The 19,429-nt window shown below is 38.1% G+C and overlaps 1 protein-coding gene across 1 annotated transcript in view; it reads left to right on the top strand.

Moving 5' to 3' along the window:
* Positions 1 to 2,301: 2,301 nt before the first annotated feature.
* LOC121446005 (cytochrome P450 3A13-like) overlaps positions 2,302 to 19,429 on the top strand; it is a 49,212-nt gene continuing 32,084 nt past the window's right edge. The window contains exons 1-4 of the mRNA XM_041648256.1: positions 2,302 to 2,461; positions 4,161 to 4,254; positions 8,813 to 8,865; positions 11,618 to 11,717. Of these exons, the coding sequence (XP_041504190.1) occupies positions 2,391 to 2,461; positions 4,161 to 4,254; positions 8,813 to 8,865; positions 11,618 to 11,717 (318 nt within the window). The 5' untranslated portion in view covers positions 2,302 to 2,390. The remainder of the gene's footprint in view (positions 2,462 to 4,160; positions 4,255 to 8,812; positions 8,866 to 11,617; positions 11,718 to 19,429) is intronic.

The following is a 19,429-nucleotide window of genomic DNA, read 5'->3' as shown; positions in this document are numbered from 1 at the left end:
TGAGTACAGGTCTAGGTACTGATTTCTAAGTTTGTCTTTGTTGGATGATTGTTGTGTTCCTTAGTTTCTCTTTTCTCTTTGGTCTTCTATGGTCTGCTGGCCTGGTATTCAGACAGCAGGTCTGATATCTAGTCAAGCAGAGAGTCTCTTAATGTTAAGTTAATGGTGGTACATGGTGATTAGGAAGAGAGGTTTCACTGGTGATATTGTTAGTAAGTGTGGGTTTGGAGAGAATAGAGTAATTATATATGTGGGCCACCTATCTGAAGTTCTGTCAGTTGATTTTGCCTCTCTCTTCTCTCAACTGCCATGGCCTTCACATGTCCTTTTGACTGGCTTGGCCTGTACCTGAGCAGCTATCTGTTCAAGTTGTGGAAAAGAGCCTAGAAACAGGGTGAGCAGTGTGTCAGGAAGAGGTAATAGTTAGTTGGTTGTGTCTTTAGGATCTGAACCAAAGATATAGGAAAGTTATGAGGGCAGATGTGCCACATTCATATTCTTTTGACTGAACCAGAAAGACTTGCTAACTATAGAGAATCTTCCTCAGTTCCTCCTGTGTGATTCCTAAGACATCACATAGGACTCTACCATTAGGAGTGTGGTGTATGTTCACAGATGACAGTGAAAATCACTATACCATAATATGTATGACATTATGCTTCTAAGGTAGTATTTCTCTCTTTGAATTCAGCATCAGTCAAGATATCATTTTGTTCACCCATGTAAAGGATTCCATTTTGTAACCAATTACAAAGTCATTTGAAAGTTAATAATCCCTTCAACTCAGTTAAACAAACACTTAAGGATATCCAATCTGATCAAGATTGTGTATTGACACAACTCTATATATCTTGTTCAGTTTATAACCCTTAGATTTGAAGAGACTGAACATTTTTAGACTGACAGCCAAGTTAATAATAAACCTTCATATTGCACAAGTCTTATCCTGGTACCCTATTGTGTAATTACCCTGTTTATTTAGCCTGCCTTTAATGCAACAATGTCCCAAGCAACTTTATTTGCTTTGGATTTCATATCTTAGAAGACTTTAATACCTAAACTAATGCACAGATTAAATCATAATTATGTATCCTATCATGCCACAGATTAAAAGTAATGCATGTGTGTATTTGTGTGGTGTAGTAATCATTAGCTAAAGTGACCAATACTTTAGAAGCAAACCAATAGATAAATATGTATCATAGGCATTGCAAGCAGCTCATAGATGTACTTTGACAGTTGTAGGCTTATAAAACTTTTTTGTTTTCTGAGTGTTGCAATGTTTGTTGGGGTCAATAAATCAGTTTTCTCCATGTAAAATTATAAAATATTCGGAAAGCATCCATCATCTCTTTCCCATGTTATGGTTTATGTGATGTTCAACAAATATAGAATAAAGCCGTTTGTTAGGAACTTGTACATGAGAAATAGTTCCAGGGAGAACAACAGGCATAAATCTCAGATAGAACACCACGTTTACATTCAGAAGCAAGTCACAAGAGAAAAAGTGGAAAAATCAACCTTGGGGATTTCTCTTGATCAAGTTAATCAAAGGGTGATGTCCTAATACACTTGGGTGCATCTGAAACTATCTTTAATATATTCAACTGAGGGGGAGAAGGGTGGGAGGAGGGGGAGAAGGGTGGGAGGAGGGGAGGGAAATGGGAGGCTGGGAGGAGGTGGAAACTTGTTTTTTTTTCTCCTTTTCTCAATAAAAAATGGAAAAAAATAAAAAAATAAAAAATAAATAAATAATATATTCAACTGACATAATATTGGGAACATATGAGTGAAGCATCTCTAGAATATTCCATTAATTTAAAAAAGGCAACAAAAGTAATGCAAGGTGAACTTTAGATTTTGACTGGAAGACATGACTGTTTTGCCAAAAGTGCTTATGAAATACAATATTCCTTCTATAATACACAGGAGTTCCAGAGAAAGGATACACATACATAAAGATTTAGATATGAGATTTGTTTGCAAAGATTTATTTTTTTAACAATGAAGACAGCCACAGAAACATTCAAGGAAATTTAATGTCCATCAGTCTACTGCATTTCTAAGAAACAACTATGACCTCTGTTCTCATTGAGAGCATTGGTTTAATTATTTATTAATTTCCTAGAGAAAAGAACATTGAAGAAGTCAAAATGTGGGTGATCATGCACTATTGTGAACTGCCAAGTGAAGAGGACACCCATATTCTCCATAACCATGATAGATACAAACTTGGTCTTTCTACTGGCAGTATCAACTGCTCCACCCCCTTTCCTAGAACATAAATACTGTGGCTTAGCTTCAGAGTTTCACCCCTGGTCTCAGAAGGAGAACTAAAGTCCTCACCTATAAGGAAAAGTCAGAGAGCAGATTTCTTGGAAGAAAAGAATATGGACCTGATTCTAAACCTTTCCATGGAAACATGGGCCCTGCTGGCTACCATCCTGGTGTTCCTCTACCTGTGAGTAAGGACTGATGCCTCTCCTTTGTGGTCCTAGAGTTAGAATGATTCTCAGACCCTTTTTACCTATCTGAAAACTAGAAGATATAATCCAATGGAAATTAATACTGTCACAGCTGAATGTATTTTGGCTGTAAACTAAACCATGTATCTCACTGTGCTTTTCAGTCAAAAGTTCTCAACTACTGTCAAAGTTCCAGTAGGCTTAAAATGGTTAGACTGAGCTGTTTCTACAGGATAGTTTCCTGCCATTTGTTTGTCATTAGTTTGTCACAACTGAACAGGAGGATTTGCAGGATCTAGAACCCACAATGTAATAATCTACATATGAGCTATTAATTATTACTTAGACTCAGGCCTGCCTTCTCTGAGAGTATTGTCACCGATGTTGTTGGATTAAAGACAACAATTAATACCTAAATGTCTTGTGAGTGATCATGTTAGTACAGAAAGCTGGCATTGTGCTATCTATGAAGAAACAGGATAGAATTAGTCATTAGTCACTTCACTGGGGCACAGCATAGTGCTGTTCAACCTTTCCTGGAAAGATGAGAAGAAACAATATTTCACCTCAGTAGGGCACCACTGAAAGACAAAGGTAGACATTTGTCTAAAGTCCACCTTGCAGAAACATGAGTTTATGCGGTTATTACAGTAATTTGAGATCTTTATTGCAAGAGCAGGAATGACTCAAAGACAGCTGCAGCATCAAAATTTTATTCTTAAACAGAAGATGACTCAAACTCTATATCTTTAAAAATATATTTATTTTTTGTGCATATGACAATTGTGCCTGCATGTATGTATATGTACCACCTGCATTTCAGATGCCCATTGAGGTTAAAAATAATGCATTGGATTTCCAAGGCACTGGAATAATAGACAGTTGTGAGCTGTCATGTGGCTGCTGGTAACCGAACCTCTGTCCCCTTCAAGAGCAGCAATTGCTCTTAGCTGCAAAGCCATAATTCTAGGCTAAAAGCTGCATCTGGGAAACTCTGCACAATTTTCATTCTGAGGGACAGAACAAATTAGAGTCTTGTCAAGCAACTATGCTGGTGGACTGCCCTTCACCACTGAGCAACCTCACTATTGACTGTTCACATAATGTTGAGAAGGAATCATGTGAATCTTGCATTGCTGTTACCCACACTGATGATGTTGGCTTACTTGCTAACTCTGGTGAGCCCCTCAGTAACAATCAAATTTAAGGTTAGAAAGTTTTATTACATATTAACTCTAGGACTGGGGCCTTTAAGAGTTTACCTAAAGGTTTATAAATTGTGTGTTAACAGGATTATTGTACCACAATTTTATGTTAAATTCTCCCTCAGTAGATAGACTTTTGTAGTTGTCAATAGTTGTACCCAAGGGGAAAGAAATCAGTACATACTGATATACTACGAAATAATATACATAAATGAGGACATATGTAAATAAGTTTATTGATGTTTCTGAATGATTGAATATGTATATTTATGCATGTGGTACAATGATTTAATATTATACATTACATAATAGTAAATAAGATTTAATATTTTGCACATGCAATGAATATACATATTCACTCATTCAGAAGCATAAATACACTTATTCACATATGTCTCATTTATATGTATTCATGGTTAATGTGTGTACATATGTGAATATATATGTGTGTTAACAAGCTCATGACCTGGTTTCTTCCTCTATGTTTGAGGTATGGAACCTCTTCCCATGGACTTTTTAAGAAGTTAGGGATTCCTGGCCCCAAACCTCTGCCTTTTGTTGGGACAATGCTTAAATATAGGAAGGTGAGTTATGCTTGTAATTTCTTTTTTTTGTTTTTTTTTTATTTTTTTTATTGAAAAAAGGAAGAAAAAAAAAACAAGTTTCCACCTCCTCCCAGCCTCCCATTTCCCTCCCCCTCCACCCACCCTTCTCCCACTCCTCCCATCCTTCTCCCCCTCCTCCCACTTCTCTCCCCCTCATCTCCAGTCCAAAGAGCAGTCAGGGTTCCCTGCCCTGTGGTAAGTCCTAGGTCCTCCCCCCTCTGTCCATATCTAGGAAGGTGAACATCCAAACTGGCTAGGCTCCCACAAAGCCAGCACATTGCATAGGATCAAAACCCCGTGACATTGTCCTTGGCTTCTCATCAGCCCTCATTATTCGCCATGTTCAGAGAGTCCAGTTTTAACCCATGCTTTTTCAGTCACAGTCCAGCTGGCCTTGGTGAGCTCCCAGTAGATCAGCTCCACTGTCTCAGTGGGTGGGTGCACCCCTCGTGGTCCCAACTTCTTTTTTCATGTTCCCCCTCCTTCTGCTACTCATTGGTTCCTTGGGAGCTCAGTCCAGTGCTCCAGTGTGGGTCTCTGTCTCAATCTCCATCCATCACCAGATGAAGGTTCTCACTCAGAGTAGTGTTTTCTATTTCCATCCATTTGCATGCAAAATTCGAGAAGTCATTGTTTTTTACCGCAGCGTAGTACTCTAATGTGTAGATATTCCACACTTTCTTCATCCACTCTTCCATTGAGGGGCATCTAGGCTGTTTCCAGGATCTGGCTATTACAAATAATACTGCTATGAACATGGTTGAACAAATGCTCTTGTCATATGATAGGGCATCTCTTGGGTATATACCCAAGAGTGGTACTGCTGGGTCCAGGGGTAGGATGATCCCGAATTCCCTAAGGAACCGAAACACTGATTTCCAAAGTGGTTGTACAAGATTGCATTCCCACCAGCAATGGATGAGGGTACCCGTTCCTCCACAGCCTCTCCAGCAAAGGCTATCATTGGTGTTTTTGACTTTAGCCATGCTGACAGGTGTAAGATGATATCTCAAAGTTGTTTTGATTTGCATTTCCCTGATCGCTAAGGAGGTTGAGCATGACCTTAAGTGTCTTTTGTCCATTTGAACTTCCTCTGCTGAGAATTCTCTGTTCAGTTCAGTGCCCCATTTATAATTTAGTTCTTTTGTCTGTGACTATTTCATGAGATTATGTCAGTTCATCAGTTTATACGGTCATTGGATGCTACATTTTACAGCTTTCAGAATTGTTGGTGCTACACACTGATCTTTGACCATTTATCCTGGGCAAGATTAGACATGTGGTTTTAAGGGACCTGAATTTTGTGTCATATGTCAGTCTTAAATGTTAACAAAGTATTACCAGATGCTAAAAACCTGAAAATATAGAATTTGGAAGCATCAGATTTCAGTATTTTCAGTACAGATTCCAGAAAATTACAGTTTTTCTGATTCAGTGTTTTAAGAAATATATATCAAGGATCTTGGGCTGCATCTCAGCAACTTTAATGCACTAGTCACATCAGAGTTGAATACTAACATTTTCCCTTCCTGCTGAGTACCTCTAGTGCATGCTTATAAAGGCACACAGTTACTTATGAGGAATATGCAGATAACTGAATCCTCAATATAACCATTACATATCCTGTTATTATTTTTAAGGCTCTAGCTGTGTTTTTGTCACTTATGATTTCTTGTGTGTGTAAGTAGGGTGCACTGAGAGCTCAAAGAAAAAGGTTTTACTCCTTTTCTCTACAAAGTAGAACCTTATACAGAATGCTGGTGTGTGGGATTATGGGAGATGGGATGATGTTGCCTGTCAACCTTTGATATTTAACCATTAAATGAGTTTTGTGCTTTGAAACAGAAACAGAATTGATATTCAAAAAAAGTGTTATATGACAACTTCATAAAAAGGCAAAAACTAGATTGTGGTGAGAGGAATATATATATATGTGTGTGTGTGTGTGTGTACATATATACACACATAGATATAAAGTGTTTGTGTATTTTTATATAAATGTATACATATCTATAAACACGCACATACATATATAATCAGACCTGTGAATTTATATAGAGCCTTTGTGGAATATTCCTAAAGGGAAAGGCTCCTGGACTGTCATCCCTAGGTTCACACCCATGAGACCAACAACAGTGTCAGTGTGAAGCATTTACTGCTAGATAATTTCCTTTTCCAAAAACTTGAGTCCTATCAATCATCTCATAAATCTTCCAAACTGATTTTTTTGCTTAATTTACTAATAATTTCATACTCTCATGAAATTGAAAATAAGCAATCATTTTCCCTTCATTTTTCAGATGACATTTTAAATTTATTTCCTTTGAAATACACTTTTTTGCATTATGTTTTCTTTTGTTTTGGGTTTTGTTACAAGAAGTATGCTGTAGTGAAGACTGGCACAAGCTTGCTGTATAGATGATGGCCATGGTTTCCTGAACCTGCTTACTCATCACTAGTGTGTACAACAATATCTTAATTATGGGGTTAATTATAGGGAGTTGGGTATCAAATCAAAGGATTTGCATATTTTAGACTGATTCTAATCCAAGGAATGAGGGTCTTGAATGGTGAGGTGTTGATGGGGAAGACTGAGAATGAGAAAGAAAGAAAGAAAGAAAGAAAGAAAGAAAGAAAGAAAGAACTGGGTATTGTTTCATCATAAATCCGTCCATAGGAAACTTTCTTGGACTTCATAGGTGGTATTGTATTTTTAACCATTCACCTACACATTTACACGTCTTTAAACTTACAGAACTTTCTTCAGGAAACCAAGGAGATATTTTTTTAGTGAATATAAGTAACTTTTCTAAATGCTTTACAAGCATTAGCTAGAACATGAATGCAGAGACAAAGGAAGCCTATGAAGGAAAAGAAAGTGCTCATTAGAAACTCTAACATGTTCTGTTACCCTTTCTTTCTTTTAAACAGTCTCCGATCTGACTCATTTTATATATTCATTGTGGCAGTGCTCATTCTTGATATTTCCTATACTTGAGCCCCATGTTGGGCAAAACGTCACCTTAATCTGCAGGAAATGGGGTCCCAAATGTGAAGATTGTGAGATGTGGAGGGTGAGGACCGGAGACAAGAAGTAGAGAAGACACATAACTGAGACTGAGAGTCTTACATAAGCTGACAACTCATGACAAGCATGTGTCTTAAACAGCATTGCTTTTTTTTTTACATACTATTTGCATGGCTTAATGGCAAAGGTCAGCAGAGAGGTAAATCAAACAACACTGGCAAAGAGAACGCAAGATATCCCAGATCTAGCTGTTTTAGGACTGGCAAACTCAGCCCAGGGGAAAGAATCTGATCCAAAAAAAAACCTACAACCTTAACTCTTTCAATGATCAGGCTCCAGCCCTAGTCCAGCCAAGTCTGCTACTGGACAAGCAAACAGAACTCATGTTTCCTTCTCCTTTCATTATGGCCTCTGAGAAACCTTACACGAGCCTGGTTCTCAGCATGAGGAAAATGATCCACAGGCAGAACTCCATCATCTACCCAGTTACCTAATTTCACAAAGCTGAAGAGGAAATTTATTCTGAAGTTCTCTGTCTAGCTCACTCTGCTTAATCACAGAAATAGCCACACTGGCCATTGCACACGTCTGTTATTCTAGTACACAGGCAATAAAATCAGTAGGATAAGGATATTCAGGTCACCCTTATGATACACACAGAGTTTGAGGTACACTGAGTTACATGCAATTATATCCTACAAAATTACAATACCACTAAACTACAAATTATATATATCCCAAGGTTTTAAAGACTATGTTTTATTTTTTAAAAGAAACCATTTACTTCTTTTTATAACTCTCTATACTTTTCCTTCTCTCTTCCAAGTCTATATACATTTATCCAACACTGTATATCCCAAGGTTTTAAAGGTGTAAATGCAGACCAATTATTCAAATTTTGTTTGCTTTATGTAAATTGGTGTTCCTCATCTTACCATGTTGAGTATGTACACTAAAAGGCCAACCTATTTTTCCTATACTTTATTGCTTACTTTTCAGTTAATTTGACCAATAAGATTTATATAAATATAATATATATACTCCAAGCATAAATTATATGTTCAATTTACTGATTACACTAGAATTCTAGGTAAGGGATTAGGTGATAGTGTCAGTAATTGAGAAAAAAATAGGTTTTGCATATTTTTGGCAATCTTCCTGATTCTTGGTGCCCTCTCGCACCCAAAGAATAGAAAAGATGGAGTGTTTCAGGATTTCAGAGTCAATACATTATCCAAACAGTATAGCAGAAAATGAACAAATTCTTCGTTTAAATAGAGAAGAAAACATTTGAAATGTATAATACCATGGGAAAGAAATCATAAATAACTTTAATTTCTTCATGTAATTGGTCTCCTCCATCTTCTTCTCCCTTAGAGACCTTCTTTCAACTGACTTTGGAGGAGTTAGATAAAGAACCTGGTGTCCTGAGACTTGTGTCATGCCTTTTTCATATAATGGTCAACACACATAGAAAAAAATAACATTTCATATTATTTCTCTTCCTAGGGTATATCAATATTTGATGTAGAATGCAGAAAAAAGTATGGGGATATGTGGGGGTGAGTATTCTGGAAATGTCTATCAGGTAGTATTGTGATATTGTGATGTGGCACCAAATGGCATGAGTAGCTTGTCAACAAAGTTACTCGGGAGGCATTGCCTATTTTATAGTGTTTGCAAGCCTGTCTACCAAGGGTGGCATATGCCAGTTTATGTTGTGACCTTCAGTCTTAAGACTGAGAATGTTGCAAGTAATGATTTATCTACATCCTTCAATGATCAAGCAGATACTTTTGTCAAATGTCTTATAAGGCATTTTATTTTAGTTTTATTATCCTTCCTTGGGCTCCTTTAAATTGTGTGAAATGCATTAGTACAGAGATATGTAATATGTGATCATAATTCAAGAGAGTGTTCTCCCTCCCATAATGATTCACCCTGAGTAAAATAAAAATCATTTTTATAAAATATACTTGCAGTAATTATGTGCTTTTCAAATACAGGCTGGAGTAAAAATAAATATAGGGATTTATAGATATTTTATGTTAAATTACCTGTTGGTTTGGGCTGGAGTAAAAATAAATATAGGGATTTATAGATATTTTATGTTAAATTACCTGTTGGTTTCATTTTTAATATTAATATTTTTAATATTTCTTTAATTGTTTGAGATAATAATATAATTGCATTATTTCTCCTTTCCCTTGTTCTCTACAAAACCTTCAATAATTGCCTCCTTGCTCTTTTTCAAATTTATGGTATCTCTTTCCACTAATTGTTGATACATATATATATATAAACATATACATGCACACAATATATTGTATTACATATAGTATATAATACATAAATGTATATTTTAAAAGATATATTTTTAAATAGACCCTTCTTGGTTTATATATGATATTTATGAGCACTGTCAGTGCTGATCATTTGATAATTGATAACAAATAAGGTGTACTCATCTCTGGGGAAGAACTTTTCTCCCATTCCTAGGATTTCTTTCTTGAGTGTAGTTCCTTTAGTAGGCTAGACACCTCCTAAGTTTTCCACATTGACATTTGAGACCAGGTCTCAGTATACCAAGGTTGGCTTAGAAGTTACAATGAAGCTCAGGCTGGCCTAGAACTCACTGTCTTCCATTCCTTACTGCTCTCTTAGAGTTCTCTGACAGCACATGTTACTGAATTGTCTAGTTCTCTCTTTTTTCTGTTTATACTAGATATGAGGTGATGGCTGTGTAGCAAGAATGTGTATGAATATTTCCTTTTACCACATACTTTGACATTGAAAAACATAAGCAGGATATGTAACTGCATGCCATTTCCTTTTTGTCTTGTTTCATTAATTACTTTGTGTGATGGTTGGGCCAAAATTATTAAACTTTCACTTTTAGAGCTGCTGGAGGTTTTTTAAGAGCCTGGGAAGTTATGACATCACTGTACTGTGTTATGACATACGCAGGGTGGACAAAGTTCTGGATCTTCACCTCTTCATGTCCATTGTCAGAAACCACAGTATTCACCATAGGGTCTGCTGAACTGACATGGTCAATAAGAACAAGTAACCCATTGCCAAGGGCACGCTGTGATGAATTTCCAATGGTTTCAAAGAAAGTGTTCCTTGCATCATTATTGCTTGTCAGTTGTTAATACTTTGACTTTAAAACCTGGAAAGTTGGACCAACAAAGAAAAACAGATACTATTTTGTGGCAGACCCATCATATCTTTCCCAGAAATAATAATTTTTATTATTGAATAAAATAAACTTGCAGTGATACCTGGATTCCAGACATCTTCTACTCCTGAAAATCTAAGGTCTCCTCTCCAACTAATAGATTTTTTTTATTTTATTGAAAAAGAATCATGTTCTTCTTAGTCAAAGACCATTTCTATCATTGGATGAAAATAGTTATAGAAGACTGATTTGTCATCACCTCTGTGTCCCCCAAATATTTCTTGTACCATAGCTCTTATGGATAAGTCCTGACAGTGGAATATTGAGTTAATTACCTACCAAGATTGACTTATTAAAGAACACTGTTTGCAGAAGCAGAATGGAAGTCCCTCCTCACCTGGGCTCCATCCAAGTAGGAGAGCATATGTGGATAATATAATGATAGGAAACAAACATTTTAGAATCTTGGTAAGAAACTGCTTACCAAAGCCTGCACACTGCATAGTCAGAAGCATTTTTGGCTCTTACCTCATATTAACGGATAACTTCAATGCTGTCAGGGTGCTTCTATCCTTGATCAGCTGTATCTATTGCTTTGCCTAATCATGAGTCTAATTTTCTCACTCTCCTTGTCCCTGGAACATAGACACCTCAGATTTAGTGTCATCTGAACTCTGATTTGCATCTTGTCATTCTCAGCACTCCTGCCCTCTGTGACATTTTTGGGCCTTCTCACTCTTTCTTTGACCTTTGTGTATAACTTAGAAAAATATATGACTCTTGTTCTGTTTTCTTTCAACTTGACCACTGCTGGGATATTTAGCTTCCTTTTGTTACTGTTTTCCTCTGAATGTCTAATAAAATTGTGCATGAACTTAAATTACAAAGAGTAGTATAGTTTGTTCCCATGTGTTTACTTTCAGGGGTTTCAGTTTCTCCATGTTAGCTCAACTGTGATGAATTTAGAGAGCTCTTTTGATGTCATATATTTCGTCCTTGCCTGGGTTATGTTTCTATTCATTTCCTGAACTAAGCAGTGGCTTCTTGTGTTGGAAAGCCTAAGGTGCTGTGTCTTGTAGAACCAAAAGTAATATCAGCATCAAAATTTAACCATATCTGTTTTCACGATACAGGCTATACGAGGGGCTGCAGCCTGTCCTTGCCATTGCAGAACCAGGATTGATAAAAGATGTGTTAGTGAAGGAATTTTATTCTGTCTTCACAAATAGGCAGGTATGTATTTCTTTTTTTACAAAAAAAATGTGAGCAATATACCCACTGAAAATTTACAATTATGAAAATAAAAGTATATACATATGACAATTAAGAAAAAAATGACCATCAGTATGAAAGACTGCAATAAGAGATATATATGAAGGTTTGGAGAAAGAAATGAAAAGGGAAAAACTTTATTATAATCAAAAAATAAAAATGTGACTATTTAAAATTTCTATTATGAGTATCTGGGGATATATCTCAGTGGTATAGGGCTTACTGACATGTATAAGATTTGGGGTTAAGACTCAAGTACCACAAAACCAACAAACGTATTATCACGAAGGAATTATGGAATGACTATACAATATACAAGTAGGTTCTATATACTCTTCATGCTGTATTTTGAAGGAGGGGTCCTCAACCTTCCCTAAGAAAAAATTCTCAACTGTTGGCAATAAAGGATGATTTCTCCAATCAACTCTCAACTATGGTCTCTAACTATTTCTAAAAGAGGTCTAGAATGGGTCACTGGTTTAGGTACTATAATAGTCTTCTGACCATTTTAGAATGCTTTTTGTTTCCCCAGCTTTGAAGTACATTTTCTCTGGAGATAGAAAAGTTTTACAGAAGCTAAAGTGTACATGTTTCAGGCTAAGACATGGTTACTTTTATCAAACAGCTTGCTGTCTGTGGTAGTTTAAATGTAACTACCCCCGTCCCCAAAGCTCATATTGAGCGGTCCTATTAGGAGGTATGGCTTTATTGAAGTAGGTTTTGCATTGTTTCAGGAAGTGTCATTGTGAGGGTGGGTTTTGTGGTCTCCTATGCTCAAGCTACATTCAGTGTAGACAGAGTTCACTCCTTGTTGCCTGTGGACCAAGATGTAGAACTCTCAGCTCTTTCACTGGCATCATGCCTGCCTGTTTGTCTCTGCCATGTAGATAATGGACTAAACCTTTGAAACTCTAAGCCATCCCAAATAAATGTTTTCTTTAATAAGAGTTTACATGATCATGGTGTCTCTTCAGAGCAATAAAACACTTAATGGGGACACTGTCTCAGTGGTTATTGGTGATGGTCACTTCTCATCCTAGAAGAGCAAATGTGGCCCTTTCAAGAGAAAGGAGGTACATGCAGGTACATAGAACAGAAGTCAGAAGTTCTTGTTAGCTCTCCTGTCTCAGGGAGACACTATTTCCTTATTCCTGTGTCACTTCAGATTTCATAAGGAATTTTGGTAATCACAATTAATACTAAAGTTAGTGTTTTTCTTTCTCCATCAGTGTTTCCTAGGTCATTTCCTTCTTTGTTTGTTTACTTTATTTGGCAGGGTTTTAAAGGCTTAATTAGCAGGTGTCATCAGTGCTTATATTCAAAACTGTGGTGATATTTTGTTTGTGCTGTAACAAATAATGCTAACCTGATGATCAGAAAGCAGGGCTAGCTACACTAGATAGAAATAGAAGCGGATGATGGTGGTACACACATTTAATTCCAGTATTTGGGAGACAGAACCCTTGGCTATCCTGGAACTCACTCTAAAGACCATGCTAGTCTAATGCTCTATAGTTATCCTCCTTCCTCTACCTTCCAGTTGCTCGAATTAAAGGTGTGAGCCAGCGGGGCGGTGGTCACATACACCTTTATTCCCAGCACTTGGGAGGCAGAGATGGGCAGATCTCTACGGGTTCCAGGCCAGCCTGGTCTACAAGAGCTAGTTCCAGGACAGGCTCCAAAGCGACGGAGAAGCCCTGTCCCAAAAAACCAAAATAGAGGGGATCCAGGCCAGGATTTACAGAAACAGGTCAAAGCTGGTAACCTAAACCAAAGTAGGCCTGAGGCAAGGAAGTTCACCTGGGGCTAGAGCAGGCCTGAGGCAACAAGTTCCACAGAAGTGGGGCTGAAGCAGTTACCTAAGCTGGGGTAGACCTGAGAAAGCAAGCTCCAGAGGAGTGGGAGCCAATCCAGTCCCAGGACATTGGCAGACCAGGACTGAGCAAGCAAACTGGTCCAGAGCAGACCTGAGACAGTGACTACACCTGAACAGGTACAGGGTAGTAACCAGTGAGCAAGTGAGCCAAAGCCAGAGACCACTGAGGTTTCAGACATGAATCTGGGACCTTCAAGGGAGTAGACCTAATCCAGGATCCCTGTGCTTCTGGGCACGAGTCTCTGACCTCTGAGGAACTAGGCCTGAGCCAGGACCTCTGCTGGTCTGCATGTGAATCTGGGACTTCCGAGGGAGTAGGAAGGAACCAGCTATCTCTGAGGGTTCATATGTGAGCCTGGAACCTCAGAAGGAGTAGGCCTGAGCCAGGACATCTATGGGTCCAGGTATTGGTCTGGGACATCAAAGGGAATAGGCAGGAACTAGAACCTTCTGCTGGTCCAAGCCTGAATCTGGGACCTGTGAGGGAGTAAGTCTGAGCCAGGTCCTCTGCAGGTTTGTACACACCTGATCCTGGGAACTCTGAGGGAGTAGACCAGAGCAGACCTATTAGAATTACAGACTTCTCATTGGAGATAATGAAAGCCAGAAAGTCATGGTCAAGCATTGTGCAGACATTAAGAGACCATGGATGCCAGCCTAGACTACTATACCCAGCAAAACTTTCAATCACCACAGAAGGGCAAAACAAGATATTCCATGACAAAAACAGATTTAACCAATACCTAGCCACAAACCCAGCCCTAAACAAAAAACTTGTAGGAAAACTCCAATCCAAGGAGGTTGACTACACTAATAAAAACACAGACAATTGATGGTGTCACAGCAGCAAATCCCAAAGAATGGAAAAATGCACTAATTAACATCACCAAAAGTGAAAACTAAATTAACAGGAGATAGCAATCACTGGTCATTAATATCCCTTAATATAAATGGACTCAACCCACACATAGAAAGGCATAGGCTAACAGATTTGATATAAAAACAGAATCCATCCTTCTGCATACAAGAAACACATCTCAACCTCAAAGACAGAAATCATCTCAGAGTAAAGGGTTGAGAAGAAAAATATTCCAATCAAATGGACCTAAGAAACAAGCAGGTGTAGCTATCCTAATACCTAAAAAAAAAAGACTTCAAACTAAAATCAATCAAAAGAGACAAAAAAAGGCATTTCATATTAGTCACAGGAAAAATCTGTCAAGAGGAAATCTCAATACTAAACATCTATGCTCCAAATACAAGGGCACCCTCATAGGTAAAAGAAATACTTCTAAAGCTTAAATCATACATTAGACGCCATACACTAATAGTGGGGGCTTCAACACTCCCCTCTCACCACTGCACAGGTCAGTCCGACAAAAAAATTATCAGAGATATAAAAGAACAAATAGATTTTATGACTCAAACTGACTTAACAGATTATCTACGAAATATTCCATCCAAACAAAAGAAGAATATACATTCTCAGCACCTCATGGAACCTTCTCAAAAACCAACCACATACTCGGTAACAAAACAAACTTCAACAAATACAAAAAATTGGTATAACCCCATGTATTTTATCAGATTACCATGGTTTAAAACAGGAAGTCAACTGCAATACTAATTCCAGAAAGCCCACAAACACATAGAAATTAAACAAAGCTCACACGAATCACCAATGGGTCAAGGAAGAAATAATGGGAGAAATTAAAGACTTTCTAAAATTCAATGAAAATGACCACACAACATACCCAAATTTATGGGACACAATGAAAGCAGTGTTAAGAGTAAAATTCATAGCACTAAATGCCTACATAAAGAAGCTTGAAAAATCCCACACTAGCAAATTAACAGAACATTTGACAACTTGAGGTCAAAAAGAAGCAAACTCACCTAAGAGAACTAGATAGCAGGAAATAAATTGAGAGCAGAAATTATGTATGAAATTTGATTGATAATCCCTCCTATATTGTTCTTTTTACTCAATGTTGCTTGTTTATCTACAATATTTTCTGGCTCCCTCTGAGTTTTAGGATTCTTTTTTTCTATTTGCATGAAGAACATGGTGGGGATTTTGCTTTGTCTTGTTTTGAATCTGTAAGTTGATTTTGTAGGCTGATCATTTCACAATATCAATTCTTCCCCCTGAAGAGTATAGGATGTTTTTCATTTTCTGGTGTCTAAATATGTCTTTTCGAAGGTTTTATTGTAGAGGTTTTTCTCCTCCTTGGTTAGGTTGATTCCAAGGGATATTTTCTTGGAGGTTACTGTGACAGGAAGTGTGTCCATGATATACATCTCAGCATGATGGTGTGAGAAAGACTGTGCATTTCCTAAGTTGGTTTTGCATCCCGGCTTAATGTTCAAATTATTGGATATTGCTACAAGTTTTCTGGTGTAATATTCTGCAAATAAAGATAATTTGACTTCTTCCTCTTCTTCAATCTCCATTTCTGGTTCTTTTGTTGTTGTTGTCATTATCCTCCTCCTTCTCTTCCTGCTCCTCGTCCTCCTCATCTTCCCCCTCCTTCTCCTGTTCCTGCTTCTGCTTCTTCTTCTTTTCCTTCTCCTTCACTGCCTTCTGTTTTACCCCCACCTTATCTTTGCTTCTTTCTACAGGCAGTGTTTCTGACCTGACCCCACATATTTATCTATATGTTATGAAAGTACTTATTCTTTCTCCTGTACTCAGGTGTCCCTGATTGGGTGCCATTCAAAGTAGATTAATATGTCATTCTCCCTGATAGGCTCCTGAGAGGAAGGATCAAAAGATAAGGAAAATGAAAAAGTTGAGTTCTGAGGGTCTTGCATAAACTATGTCTTATGCCAATTAAGCATACAAAGGGGAGAGATTGGACTGAATCTGAAGTGTGCTATTATGTACTGGAATGAAGTAAGAAGGAAGCTAATCAAGCAATGTTGCACTAAGAAAGCAGTATATAAAAATTGTATTCCCTTTTCTTTTTAAATATGTAATATTTAATTTATTTGTTTTGAAAACTATATTTTCTTATTTTACATACTAATCCCAATTTCTACTCCCTATCTTCCTCCCATTCCCTCCACCTTCTCCCCCATTCCATGCTATCACCCACTCTTCAGAGAGGGTCTTTCTATGGGGAGTCAACAACATGTAGCCCATTGCTTGAAGGCAATACTAAGGCCCTCCCAACTATATCTAGGCTGAACAAGGTAACCCTACAAAGAGAATGGGTTCCCAAAAACACAGAACAAGCAGTAGGGATAAAACCCGGTCTCACTGACAATGACTCCACATTCTGACCCAGCCATACAACTGTCACCCACATTCAGTGGACCTAGTTTTGTCCTATGCTGTTTCCTTCACTGTCAGGCCAGAGTTGGTAGGCTCCCATTAGCTCAGGTAGACTGTTTCAGTGGGTATCCCCAATCACAGTCTATTCCTCTTTGCACATGTTACCTCTCCTCCCACTCTTTGACTGGACTTTTTGAGCTCAGTCCAGTTCTCCACTGTGGATCTCTGACTCAGCTTCTATTAGTTGCTGGTTGTAGGTTCTATAGTGACATTTAAGATAGTCATCAATCTGACGACAGGGCAAGACCAGTTTTTGCACCTTTCCACTATTGCTTAGTATCTTAGTGGGCTCATCCTTGTGGATTCCTGGGAATTCCTCTAGTGCAATGTTTCTTGCTAGCCCCCTGATGGCTCCCTCAATCAAGATATCTCTTTCCTTGCTCTCCATCTCTGTCCTTCCTCTTTTCTTGACCTTTCCATTCCCTCAAGTTTCATCCTTCCTTTCCTTCTCCCCTCTTCCTCCCCTTCCACCTTCCTTTCTCCACCAATGTCCTTGCTCCCAAATTTTCTCAGGAGATCTTGTCTATGTTCCCTTCCCAGGCAGATCAGTATATGTTTCTCTTAGGGATTCCCTTGTTATGTAGCTTCTCTGCGGTCATGGATAATGGGCTTGTTATCTTTGTTTTACAGCCAGCATCCACTTATGATGAATACATACCATGCTCATTTTTCTAGTCTGGATTAACTCACTCAGGATGTCTTTTTCTAGTTCCAACCCTTTTCTTGCATATTTCAAGATGTCATTTTTTAAATACTGAATAGTACTCCATTGTGTAAATATACCACATTTCCTTTATTTATTTTTTAGTTGAGGGGAATCCATGTTGATTTTAGGTTCTGTCTATTACAAATAATACTGTTATGAACATAGTTGATCAACTGTCCTGGTAGTCAGACCTATGAAAACTACACACAACTTCTCAATGGACACTTTCAAATCCAGAAGGTCCTGGACAGATTGCCGCAGACACTAAGAGACTATGGATGCAAGCCCATACTATATCAACAAAGCTTTTGACCACAATTGATGGAAAAACAAAACAAGATATTTCATGGCAAAACCAAACTTAAACAATACCTATCCACAAATCCAGCCCTACAGAAAGTACTAGAAGGAAAAATCCAATCCAAGGAAGCTAACCAGGCCCACAAAAACACAGGCAACAGATAACTTCACACCAGCAAATCCCAAAGAAGGGAAATGCACAAAAACTACCACCTAAAAATAACAGGAATTAACAACCACTGTTCATTAATATCTCTCAATATCAATGGACGCGATTCACATATAAAGACATAGGCTAAAAATGGATATGAAAATAAAACCCATCAAGATGTGAGAATTAGCAAATAATAGGCTAGAACTAATGGGCCAGGCGGTGTTTAAAAGAATGCAGTTTCCATGTATTTATATCGGGTAAAGCTAGCCGGGTGGCAGGGAGCGGACCACCACACCTATTACTACAAAATACGGTGTCACTATCATTGACTTCTCAGTCTGCCCTCATTTTCAGCCACATTCAGAGAATCCAGTTTGATCACTTGCTCGATCAGTCCCAGTCCAGCTGTCCTTGGTGAGCTCCCATTAGGTCAGTCACACTTTCTCCTTGGATGGATGTACCCCTTGCGGTCCTGACTTCCTTGCTCATGTTGTCTCTCCTTCTGCTCTTCATCTGGGCCTTGGTAGCTCAGTCCAGTGCTCCATGTGGGTCTCTGTTTCTATTTCCATCCATTGCCAGAAGAAGGTACTATGGTGAAATGTAAACTATTGATCAGTGTGGCTATGGGAGAAGGTCAGTTCAGGCACTCTCTCCTCTGCCGCCCAAGAAGTTCAAATGGCCAAAATACACTTAAGGTCATGTTTAACCTCCTTAGTGATCAGGGAAATGCAAATCAAGACAACTTTGAGATACCATCTTACACCTGTCAGAATAGCTAAAATAAAAAAAAAAGATAGCCTATGCTGGAAAGGATGTGGAAAAGGGGAACACTCACACATTGTGAGTGAGAATGCAAACTTGTGCAACCACTTTGGAAATCAGTGTGGTGGTTTCTCAGCAAACTGGGAGTCAACCTACCTCAGGATCCCGCAGTTCCACTCATGGGAAAATACCCAAGAGATGCTCAATCATACTACAAATCATTTGTTCAACTATGTTCATAGCAGCACCATTTGTAATAGCCAAATCCTGGAAACAACCTAGGTGCCCCTCAATAGAAGAATGGATAAAGAAGGTGTGGCAATATACACTTTAGAGTTTTACTCAGCGGTAAAAAACAATGACATCTTGAATTTTGCATGCAAATGGATGGAAATAGAAAACACTTTACTGAGTTAGATAACCCAGACCGCAAAAGAGGAGTATGGTATGTACTCACTCATAAGTGGATTCTAGCCACAAATAAAAAACATCAAGCCTATAGTTCGTGATCCTAGAGAAGCTAAATAAGAAGGTGAAC

The sequence above is a fragment of the Microtus oregoni genome, unplaced genomic scaffold (assembly GCF_018167655.1).
Source record: "Microtus oregoni isolate MIOR12 unplaced genomic scaffold, Mior012 000003F_ref0000135, whole genome shotgun sequence".
NCBI lineage: Eukaryota > Metazoa > Chordata > Mammalia > Rodentia > Cricetidae > Microtus > Microtus oregoni.
The sequence above is the reverse complement of the archived record's forward strand: the minus strand, read 5'-3'. Positions and strand labels throughout refer to the sequence as shown.